Genomic DNA, 12,900 nt, shown 5'->3' with positions numbered 1-12,900 from the left:
TTGGACAAAAATCCAGACAAAAATGCACTCATTTTGCAAAAATCACCCCCCAGGGGAAATTCGATGTGTGTCTGGACAAAAATCCACACTCAAAACTCACTTAACTTGAAAAAATACCTCCTTGGTAGAAATTCGACCTTAGTCTGGACAAAAATCCGGACTCAAAACTCTTCATAATGTTCCTAGTGGAAAATCGATCCCTGTTTGGATGAAAATCCGGACAAAAATCCTTACAAAAATGCTCAAGGGAAAATCGATCCCTGTCTGGATAAAAATCCGGACAAAAATCCTCACTTAGTCGTCACAAAAATCCTGGTGGAAAATCGACCCAAGCATGGAATTACCAGTCCGCACTCCCAGGGGAAATTCGATGGCAGTCTGGATAAATCCTGACACTTAGCCAAATTTTAACACTTCTAGGGGAAATTCGACCCAGGTGTGGATAAACAGTGGGGGAAATTAGTAGCCAGTATGGATTTCAGGGGAAACCCATGTGTAGTATGGATTTTGAGTGGGGGAATGGGTTGGGTAGTCTGGAATGTGAGGGGAAAAACACCTCTAGCATGGATTTTGACCCTTTAACCCTTGGAATAAGGATTTCCCTTAGGATTTTATCATTTTAACCACTCAAAATCACTCAGCAACTTTAAATTTGACTGGACTTATACTAATTTTCCATAAATATGAGCGAAACGCTAGGAAAATATTGGAATAAAGTGCGAAACCAACTAAATATTACCCTAGGAGCGAGAAAACAACTCCAAAAGGTTTGTGAATACCTTGGCACTTTAAAATCACTTGATGCGCGTGTTTAAAAACACGTTAACGTTCAATAGGTCTAACACTTAGCAAAACTTAGGATCATTAAAAATATCATCTTTTGCAACTTGATTCTAACACTTGAAAAACCCTAGACGACACTAGGCATGATCAAAACTCCAAGACTCGGGCACGGGAAATGCAAAATTGCCCACTAAGCAGCCAAAACCCTAACCTAACAATGCAAGAAGCTGGCAAAGAGGGGGTCCCCGTTAGCAATGGGGCGATGTGTGAAAAGGTCACAACAAGCCGTTGATCTTAGATTGATCTCGGCTGTTTATTTTGCTTTCAAAACTATATAAACTCTCATTCTCTCATTTCATTGTTGTTGTGGAGAGATTTATGAAATTGTTGCGTAGAGCTATTTGAGTAATAAAAGTTCATTATCAGTATTGTCTTGAAATCTTTTTATTGCTAAATGGTTGCATGATTGCATATTCCCTTCAACACTTAGATTAGATTTCCTTTCAGTAGTTAGATGAATGATAGATTTGATAGTATAGATTGGTGAGATTTTGCTCATACTTTCTTTGGATGGATGATTTCCTTTCAATGTGTAAAGTTAGCCTGAGCTTTTAAATGTGGATGCTTAACTTCTACTTTGAGTAATATTGTTCAATTGTTGGTATTATTCATGAGTGTGAAAATCTTAAGCACAATCCTAGAAGATTGCATTTGCATAGTTGTCCTAGTGTGGCGAAACAAAGCGTTGTTACCAGTCTCACCCTATCTACACCGTCTCTTGAGTTCATAGGAATAGCTTAGAAGTAGTATAGAATTCCTAAACCCTTATCTTTTTTATCTTTTTTGGAGTCCTAAACCAGAAAATCCAAAAACAAAGACCAGTCATTGATAAATTCGCCTAAGTTTGACTTGTGAATGATACCAGTTGATAAGCATAAGTCCTCCTTGAGATTTTCAGCATACACTACCCAAGAAGCTATCCCACTAAAGTCGCTTGTTTGCACATATAGGCCTTGGAGTCGCCTTGTGGTCTTTCTCGCAATCTTGGCACAAGTAGTGATTTTGTTCAGGAGAGGATAGAGTATCCTTGGATATTTTATTCTAAATGTTTGGTATATGATAAAACGTCCACCAACAGGTCCCTATTTGCAATGGGACAATGTGTGAAAATGTCACAACATCTAGCGCCACCTCGAATAAATGTTCCTGAACATTTCAAAGATGAAGACACAATCCACACTTAGAACCTCCAGAACAATCAACCCAACCTATCAAGAGACTAGAAAACATACATAAGGAGGAAGAAGAATCCCGAACCAGATCAAGGCACCTTGTATTTGATTACCCATGTGTTTGCAAATGTATTCATTCCGGCTCACAAGAACAATGTGACTACTAGGATCTGTCGTGACTAGCTACATAGTTTGTCTGTACTTCATAAGCATCCTGGATAGAGCCTCGTTGCTAGCGAGTGTCTATAGCCCCGACGAGATTATCACTGTAATCTCACGAATATTGCTAGAACTAAAGAAAACTAAGCTACTTGAGCCACCCAGGAATTTTGAGTCAAATGACCCAAGGAAAATTAACATGATGTGACCATGATGTTAATGAGTGGATGATGCTTGATGTCTATCTCCTTATGCATGACTATGTCGCATCCATTAGTGACCCAAGTAGCTTTTATTTTCTCCATTAGAATATTAATCTTGGAGTAATTCTTATTGTTGTCCTCAATTTTATCTTCCCTAGCAGCAATATGATGGTCTTGCTCTTATTATCTTTGCCCGAACATCCATATAGTAAGCAAAGTGAGCCATGTGGAATGGAATTCAGTTGGCAAATAAAAATTTGGCAATGGTATTATTTGCCTCATCCTTATTTTGCACATTGAATAACTACACCCCCATTTTTGCAACATCACTACTAGTAGTTATTCTACATTTCCCCTTAGGCTTTGTTTTCCCTAAACTAGATGGAAAAGTAGGAAGTTGTGGCTCTTTGAAAGTCCTAGTAGGAGTAGGATCCCTAGGCGACAAACTAAAAGATACAAATGTTTTGTCTTCATCACAATGCCACAATCTATTTATTTCAGCCCTTTGAGTGACAATTCGCCACATACCTCCACGCGTTTGCCTCAGATGTGAAGGATGTGTGCATCGTCTCTTGTAATGTTGCCTTGAAATTCAAGTTTATAGAAATGCCATCTCCACAACCTAGTGTCCCCCGTTGCCTTTGGTTTTGCTTGTAGTTTGGTTGCAAGTTGTCTTAAAGGGGACTTATTGTCATAGGGACCCCTAGCAAATTGTTCCAATAACTTGGAAGGACAATTAAAATGTGCACTCCTGATAGTGGTTACCTCACTGGCCACACTTCCCCTACTAATTGTATTGAGAGTCAAAATTAACCCCCATAGGTTCTTGTTGATCCTCTTCATGCTCATGCTATGAGAACTCATAGTGACATTGCAAGAAATGAAATTTCTGGTTTAAATTTTAAATTCTACATATTCCATCGTGCATGGGCTCAAGACAGAATGATTTCCTTTTTGTTTTTCGTAGTTTAGGCTGCATGAAATGCAAAAGTAAATGCTACACAAAAGACAATCCTAACTGGACTAGTATTAATCAACTTTTGAGAGACTTCTGGGAGTTTCTTGGAAGTCTTGTGGATTCTCAATGCCTCGCCAATACCCCAATAAGAGATATGTCTCGAGAATTTCCCCTCTTGGTGGGAAGCATTTTGGGGATGTGTGCTACCTGGGGGTGGTGGTGGAGGGACAGCCAGCAGAATTTTTCCCAGCCATCCCCAAGTCTCCTGCATGTCCCTATTTCTAGAAATACCACTTTTCTAAGGGGACAAGCCCCCGTGGAACACTATTGTACATCCATTTTATAAAGATGCCTGCTGATGAGATTGAAGAAACCTAGCTGTTATCATTTCATAAGATTCTACATATTGCAAAAGATTTTGAGTTCTGTATTGATGTTTGATTTTGATTTATATAATTATGCTTTAGTCATCAAATGGTATGAATATGTTGGTGGGGATGGTCTACTTCTCGGAGTAAAACCAATTTATCTTTTCTTTATTTTCTTTTTTCTATTAAGTGCCTTGCATCTGTTGTACTTCTTTCAGTAAATATTCATATGGAAAGAAAAACAGTCATTTATGTATCCTGAAGGTATGTAGCTAATAAATAATAGAGAACCATGTTGTGGGTGGCACGGACACTGACATACTCTAAAATGATTTTTCTGTGCAAGCAGAATGGCAGGACATCTGACATGATTTTCTCAATACCGGAGTTGATTGAGACCATCTCCTCTGGTATCACCCTTCAACCAGGGGATATTATAGCAACTGGTACTCCGTCAGGTAAACATTATGTTTTCATCTTATTCTTAGGAGTTTATGGTTTGACAATATGTTTTTGCACAAGATAGGAATGTTACAATTATCCTTCTAGAGAAGTACTGGGAAGATAATTCAGCAAGTTGATCCAAATGGTTTTGATTTCACAAATGTGTTGTAAAGAAAAATATATTGATCGAGAACCACTTTTTGCCAAAAAACTTTTTTCTTGTGCATTTTGAAGAAAAGCCTTGGTTTGTTTTGAGCTATTTAAATTTTTAAGCTGAACCATGACCCAACCTAAGGAGGGTCACCCTCTGTTTTGAAGCTGTTATTTTCTCCTAGTGTGATGATGTTATCATATACTATATTATGGGATGAGATGTCTTGTAAATCCCATGCAATTCTGCAAGGAAGTTATAATAGTTGCATTCTTCATTTTTTTATCAGGAATTAAAAACCCTTACTGATGACGTGTTTTGTGTATTTGCAAGTACATGCAGTTTTGTGTGTATTAGATATATCAAGAGCTCTGTTGCCTACTTAAACTGTGTGTTAAAGTAGCCTCTGTCTTGGTTGCAGAATTTGTGGATAAGAAATGTCTAGTGGAAGAGAGAGCATGACTTAAGAAGTTAAAAAGAAAGAAAACATAAGAGGAGATACTCTCCTAGCTTGCAACATATTAGATTGACTGAAGAAATAGATAAGTGATTTTCAACTCTGATCATGGTTTCTGAATTGTGCATGGCGAAAAAAAGTGAATATTAGATGCCCCCAACTAGATTTAATGATGTGGTGCCAGTTTCAGGAAAACCCTGGTGTTGGAGCACAGCCAGACGGGTCTACTATTTTCAGCATGGCATCCACAGTAACAACAAGACACACGACTTCCTCACTAACTGATATCAACTTGAAGGGAGATATATAAGAACTTTATAAAGACTGCCATTTTCATGCTTCCCTCTCTTGAGAAACAAAGCCAAACATCAGCGGTCAGGGTAACAGAAGCATGCAACTAAGGAATCCCTTGGATATCTTAAAAAGTCTAAAAGACAAAACTCTTAAAAATTGAATGTGCCTCTTTCTCATTTCCTCAAGGGAGGGGTCAAAAACAGGTGAAAAGTTAGTTAGGTTAAGTTTGTCTTTGGATTATACCGATTAAAAAAAAAGTGTGTTTTGATTTAATTGAAAAAAAAAATCAGTAGTCTGCCATATGTTTGTCCCCTTCCCAGAAATGGTCCAGGTGATGTTTCTGGGAATGAATCGATAGTTCTGACTTTTCAAGGGCAACTGGATTTGGGATCAGAACTATAATTGAACAGATTTCATAATGAGTGGGGTTTCAAATAATCCTGTTATGTCGATTTTTTATATCACAGCTCCATCATCATTACTGTCACTTGTTAAATTTTATTTGCAAAATCAGTAGTTGCTCCTTTTTTGTTATGTGTTAGGTGTATAACAAATTGCATACAGAATATATTGTGTAACCATAATGATGATGGACCACTGCTCATGTAAGTGGTAGACAAAATACAACTGTCAAGCAAAATGATTACCCTATTCAATACAATTATCTTTTTGCCACATTAATAAGCTTAATTTTGTAGGACCTTAACTGCTAGGTAACAAGGAGAAAGCCAAGCCTTTAACATGTATTACCTTTAGAATTCTCTTTATTAACTGTACTAAATTCTTATTTCTGTTGGTGTCTGTTTTATCATCTACCAAACATTAGAATAAGATAACCAAAGGTACTCTATCCTCTCCCAAAAAATCACTGCTGATTCCAAGGTCTACATGTGCGAACAAGCGACTTTAGTGGGATAGCTACTTGGGTAGTGTATGCTGAAAATCTCAAGGGGGACTTACGTTTACAAATGTCTTTCAAGCTTCTGGACTAAAATGAATTTATCAATTTTAGGCTCTCTTTTTTTTGGATTTTCCGAGATTTAGACTTTCAAAAAAGGGAAAAAGGGATAGGGTTTAAGAAAGCTGATCTAAACCTACGAATTCTGGAGACGGTATTAACTAGGTGTTCTCGGGAAACTGCACTTTGCTTCGCCACACTAAGGACAACTACACAAAGCGGGTGCAATCTTCAATGGGTTGTGCTTATGATCGAAGTTTTGGCATACACAGGGGATAGGCTCAGACTAACTTTGCACGGTGAAGTGGAAATCATCCATTCACCAAAAGTATGAGTAGAGATACACCGTTAATTAATACTTATCAAATCCTTCATTCAATTCTAACAACTTTGAAAGCAAATCTAAATTAACTTCTAATTAATGTGTCGAGGAAATTGAAACCATGCTAATCACTCAAATAACAGAGATTACAAAGCCTTAAGAGAAAGCGCACATGCAATGTATTATTTGAAAAAAATGACCTTCACGCAACAATATATCAAAAACCTCACACTTTCCAAATGAAAGGAGGTAGCCTTATATAGTTTTCCAAGAAACAATGAATGACCAAGATCAAATAGTGATCAAGGGCCCAGATTGAAAGCTACAAACCCTAATTAGGGTTTCCCAAAACTAACTACCCCTCGACCAATGAGAAAATTACATTTGGGGACACTTGTTGTTCTTGCTAAATATGAACCAACAATAAAAATAGAAGGTTGTTGCATTGTGAAGTGTGCCCTTCTAGAAGCTTCTAGATAGTCAAGTTCATTGAACCTGGACATGCTGACTTGGAACAATCTGATTGGTTGGAAGATGACGAGGTGCCACCTCAGCATGTTGGATGTCTTTTCTGAATTCTCCAATTTGTGTGAAGAAATCGCCTAAGTATGGAAATTCGATTCTTCTTGTCACCATTTGATTTTGATTGGGAGCTTGTTTTTCCAATTTCTTCAGGAGATGAAATCCTTCAAGAAATTGTCTTGATTGCTCCAATAGGTTTGGAATTATGGATGAAATTTCCCAAGAAGTCCAAAATTCTTTTCTATATTTTTACCAAGTCTGGGAACTTTTCTTTCTTGATGCCTTGAGATTCTTTCAAGTGCCTTGAATTTAGGAAGAATCCCTTCGTGAAGTATTTCTCATACTTAGCCAAATTTTGGCCATCTCTATGCTCGGACGAACCTTGCTTGTGGACCTGTCTTCAACTCTAAATTTGGCTCGAAACTTCATTCGTGTTTTCTGCGATGATCCCACCTTCAACTGCCAATTTATGTTGCGCAGGAGGAGGGTAAAAAGCTTTGGATAACTCCTCACAAATATAAATTGATGTGATCTAAAGTTCAGCTTTTCAAACATTCATTGCGTTCAGCCATCATCCAAAACCTGCAAAAACCAAAAGAAAATTAAGTTAAGGTTCCATACTTGAGTGTAAATTTTGAAGGTTTGACGGTAGAGTGTGCTCTGATTCTCCACTTCCTCAACACTTTTAGCTTTCAACAAGCTGGAAACACTTAGAAATCCTTGAAAACTCATTCTGATTTGAAAGTTTGGGAGTTAAATTTGTCTTTGATTACTCTGAAAATGAACAACTTAGTCCCAAAATCTGTGAAATGAATGTTGAAATAAGATTCGAATCCTAGAAAATGTGTGAAAATCAGACTAAGTATCTGAAAACTCTATAAATCTGCCTTGAATACCCCTTGTCACCTTCAAAATCTAGACAAGAAATGAGTAGAAAGGATGCTGCTTCGTCTAGAAATCTTGTCTCAGAAAATTTCGAATCTGCTCTTGAAATGTCTTTGAAAAGCCTTGAGTCACTCTCTAAGACCCTTGGAATCTTTTGAAAACTCTTGAAATCTTTCTCTCCAAAAGTATTTTGCTCTCCAAGTTCGAACCTTTGAGATGAATGAAATGAATGACCAATTCATTATAAGTATAAACTCCAAAGTAATTTCGAATTCTGCATTTAGAAACACAGTTCATCCATCCTAGATCGAACTTATCTTGTTTCTATTTTCATCCCATACATCGAACTTAGACATTCGATAAATGATCTTGTTTCCTTGTCAATTTCAATTTATTGAGAAAGTTTCTATTTTTTATTTTTAGTTGGGTTTAGCCCTTAGGAAAGTTCTGATTTTGAATCGAGTTTGAGTTTAGTTCAATAAGAAAGTTTCTATGAATCGAACTCATTCCTTTCCTTTTTTGAATTTTGAAAACTTTTCAAAATCTCAAAACTTTCTAAAATTGATTCTTTGTTCAAACTTCAATACTTGATAGCTGGGTTGACTTTGTTTGATGTATGACCTTTTGGAGGGCGGACTTTTTGAGAGTTGGGAACCATCAAATGTTGATGTAGGGTGGACTTTTTGAGAGTTAGGCACCATCTTCTTATGCTTGAGCTCTTAACCATAGGGCAGACTTTGTTGATCACTGTGAGCTTTACTTGCAGTGGGGCGGACTTTATAGATTTCATGCACCACATTACCTTGCAGATTGGGCAGACTTCACTGATTTGATGCACCATTTAATGTGCTCTAGGCAGACTTGGTGAGGGATGTGCACCTTGATTATTCTCTTGGGCGGACTTCACCAAGGTTGTGCACCATTCACTTAATCAAGGGCGGACTTCATCGCTTCTCTCCCTCTTCTCCTTGCAAATGGTGGACTTTGTGATGTTTGAGAACCATTTGCAACAGGGCGAACTTTAGGAAGCATGTTTCTTGCAGCCTAGGTGGACTTTGTTTGACTTGAGAATCTTTTAACCTTGTTATTTCCCTCACTTCTTGGGTAGAGTTTTATGATACTTAGTCACCAAATGCTATCTTCTTGAGCAGACTTTACTTAGGTTGTGATCCATCATTAATCACCTTGGGCGGAGTTCTTCACACTTAGGAGCATAAGGCGGACTTTGTAGCATTTAGGAACCATAAACCTCATTGCAAAGCATACCTTTGACCCATGATCTTAGGAAGGTAGACTTTTTTTAGAGTTAGGCATCCTCACTCATCACCTTGGACGGACTTCCTTGCCTCCTTGGACCTTCTTCATGGGCGGAGTTTTTTTTGGGCGGACTTTTGGAGTTACATGACCATTGCCTTTGTACCTTGGGTGGACTTCTTGAAGTTCACCTTGGGCGGACTTTTGGAGCTTGAAGTACCATGGATGGACTTTGGAAGACTTCATCTCCATAGGGCGGACTTTGAGAAGCTCCTGTCACAACATTAAACACCATTAGCCAGACTTAGAAATATTTGGAAAACTTTAAAATTTAATAACTTCTTCAATTTTTGCCAAATTAATATGATATTTGAAATCCATACTCAAGTAACCCATCCGAGACGTCCTGACCCCTAAAATATAGGAACTTAGCTTTTTGGGTCAAAACTTGAAAGTTTTCGATCGCAATCGATGCAGGTCAGTGGTGTTGGTGTAAACCCTAGGTCCCCACTCTAAAAAAGCAAAAAGCAGACATCCCTAAAAAAAAGGGAAAAACTTTCTAAAAATAGCCATCCCGAGGATCGAGCTAAAAATGCCAAAAACGAAACTTCCTAAAAAGTAGGAAAAAGCAAACTTTCCAAAAATAGGAAGTTGTCCGAATTTACTCAAATCAATTGTGTTCTTCGTCCTTTGGCATTTATGGGCACTTTGACGATGTCTAGACTCTGTTATCACTTGGCTTGCAAAAACTGACTTTCAATCCTTAAGACTCAAATAGTTCAAAACTTGACAGAATTGAGCAAAACTGAAGCGGAAGGTCACGAGACACTAACAAAAACCCTAGAAAGCAGGAAAAAGGGAGGGTCCCCATTTGCAATGGGGTGATGCGTGAAAAAGGTCACAACAATTTCCAAGGAAGAATATGAGAAACGTCCAAGGACTATGTGTACAGTCGCTTATCATCCATAGAAGCATTGAGGCCTGAAGGGACCAATATGATTTTTAACTTTTTAAAACCAGAAAGTAACTGTTTACATGAATGAAGAGCCAAGTATGTTTACATCAAACATCCAAAGGCAGAATTACTTAAATACTGAAGTACATCAAGAAAGTAGTTTGAAAAATGCCTTTTTCTAGGTACGTAGAGATCAGAGTAAGGCCTTTACCGTTCACAAGGTTGTGGTGATTTGTCTTTTCATGTGAAGTGCTCCCCGAGTCATTGGAATCATTTGTGAGTGAGTGGTGTACCTATTAAACACTGCAAACTAGGGTGCCAACCAAGTTAGTTTCTCTAGCGGCTAAATTAGTAACAGGATGAGTATAGAAAACATGTGGCATTCATTTGAGCCCTGAGCCTCGACATCTTAAATAAAAAGTCGAACCCTAACTATGCACTTATGATGAAAAGAGTCAGTTTAGAATAAAACATGGACACTATGTGCTTGTATCAATCTGATTCTCATCACTGAGAGCAGCTTGCAAACCAGTGCAACAATCAAATTGCCAAATTGTGTAAGAACCCACACCTGGTGGACTCTAACCAACCACAATTTTCTGCCTTTTTTTGATTTTACAATGTTTTCAATGTTTGGGTTTTGCTTGAGTTTTCAATGATGTTTCACCAAGGAATAAAGAAAGTGCAAATAACATATGCTGCAAACTAGAGTATGGAAATGAGAGCTACAGCCATAAGCATTTTATCGAACATTTGCCATGCAATTCCTATTATGAAATGTTGACTTTCAGCTAGGGACATTAAGACAAACAGTTATCTTGCAAACTGAAATAAATACTACAAATATATCATATGCAACTCCTTTTTATTGATGTCCCAAGTACCACAGATATGAAAGGGCCAAGACTCTTGGCTGACAGCTGAATATGATATGAAACAAAATTACCCAGGTCTGAGTACAAAGGCAGCATACAACCAACTTCGAATGTCTATTAAATACTGAAATTAAATGCAAGAGGAACCTGATAATAGTGATGCTCGATGATGGAGATGAAAGTTGCAATCGGAATCAAGCACAAATACTGTAGTGCGGCACCGTTTACACGCACTGTTCACGTGCACTGTAGCAGCAAGCACAAACTTGCAATCTGCTCTTAAAACCTTGAATAATTTGTTGATAATCTCTCCCAACAAGAATGATATAACTCCATGTGCCAAAGAAGGATGATTCACAACCAATTATAAATGTTCTCCAACAATAAACTTCAAACCCTTGTAGAAAACTTCACCAATTTGCACAAATGAAAGAACTGAAGTATTCTTTTCCACAACTGCAATAATTCGGGTGTTATTTCACACCTTTAAAATTGCTATCAATAGGAAGTTTTCGTTTCCTATGATCAAAGAAGAAAATTGCGAAAGCCCTAGGCTCCACAATAAAAATCAATCAAAAAACTATTCATCAACTGGATGCCGAGAATGAACTCTTGCCTTTCCTTTTATTCTTTCCTTAAGAGAGCTCAAACACCTTCCTGGCCAATGTGGGATAAAAGATTTATTCCCACATTAAATTATTCACTTAACGCACTTTATTATATTAAAGTGACTTTATTATTATAAAGTTACTTTAGAACTTTATAATAATATTAAAATATTAAATAAATCACTTAAGTCACTTAAACTTTAATATCTTTTGATGTACTTGTTTGATTGCTAAGCCGTCTGAGCCAGGAGTCGACTCTCCCTGTTCTCCATGTGATTGGATGCCTGTCTAAAAATAGAAACCCTGAATAGTGACTTACTATAAATAGTAAGTATGTGGAACTGAGTCTAGAAATAGCTGCAAAGGCCCAATCAAGGTCGACACTGCCAATAAGCTCTGCTCAGGTGTCTTTCTATTAATAGGAACCCTGACTCTCCCAAAATAGTAACTTACTATAAATAGTAAGTGTGCCAATCTGAGTCAAAAAACCTGTGCAAAGGCCAAAACCTGAATCCAGCTGAAGAGTAATGTCTCTAATCACCAAGTAACTGCCACACGAGGCCCTCTATCAATAATTATTAGCCTACGAGGGTCAAATGATAGGCTAATTCTTACAAACTCTGATGCTCGCAAAATTGGGACATTACAAATTGTTTATCTTAGGAACTTGACCTCCATTTCATTTTCTACCAAACAATTGGATCTCTTTGGTTGATTGCCATCTAATATTTTTACAATCTTCAGCCATCGATGTTCTTTGTACATGGAAAGAAAGGTACGCTACTTGCATCCAAGATTCTTGAATGAATCCGATCAATTTTCCACATCCTTCAATGAATTATTTAACTCAGGTAGAATTCAGAGGGGAACTAAACATATGCTCAAACATTTTTATGCACCAACAAACAAATTGGCAAACATGGGTTGCTTTTTCTATTATTTGAGTTACATTTGGAGCTCCAACTTCATGAACAACTTTTTATCAGAAAAGGATGTTCTTAATATTTTCACAAGCAGTCCATTACCTTCAGGAAATACAAACTTTTTAGAGAGCTCAAGGTTATATCCATTGAAGGACAAATACTCCTATCTGTCTAACCTCAATTATGATAGAACAACCATAACTCGTCTAAGGCTTTATGCCCAGCCATATTTGGTCCACTCACAGACATATTAATTAGCGTGGCCCTTGGTTTGTTGGATGGTGTACTTTTGAAGCCTTGAGGTGCTTCCATGACACCATTCATCATTTTCTCATTTAAGGAACCATGCAAGATTGAATGGAATACTGCTGGCAAACAAAATCAGACATAATATCCTCATTTCTATTGCCATTTGAGTTTGTTACATATCTGTTAGACTCATCATTGGTTCATTTACTGTCGAATTAATTAGTTTTTCTTTGCCAGTGCTGGATATAGCAGTTAAAACATTGTCTTTGCACACTTTTTCCTCATTATTTGCATTCTCAA

The 12,900-nt window shown here is 37.5% G+C and overlaps 1 protein-coding gene across 1 annotated transcript in view; it reads left to right on the top strand.

Moving 5' to 3' along the window:
• Positions 1-12,900, top strand: part of LOC131068486 (uncharacterized) — a 212,120-nt gene that overhangs the window by 176,329 nt on the left and 22,891 nt on the right. The window contains exon 9 of the mRNA XM_058003675.2: positions 4,053-4,161. Coding sequence (XP_057859658.2) covers positions 4,053-4,161 — 109 coding nt within the window. The remainder of the gene's footprint in view (positions 1-4,052; positions 4,162-12,900) is intronic.

Source organism: Cryptomeria japonica, chromosome 11, assembly GCF_030272615.1.
Source record: "Cryptomeria japonica chromosome 11, Sugi_1.0, whole genome shotgun sequence".
NCBI lineage: Eukaryota > Viridiplantae > Streptophyta > Pinopsida > Cupressales > Cupressaceae > Cryptomeria > Cryptomeria japonica.
The sequence above is the reverse complement of the archived record's forward strand: the minus strand, read 5'-3'. Positions and strand labels throughout refer to the sequence as shown.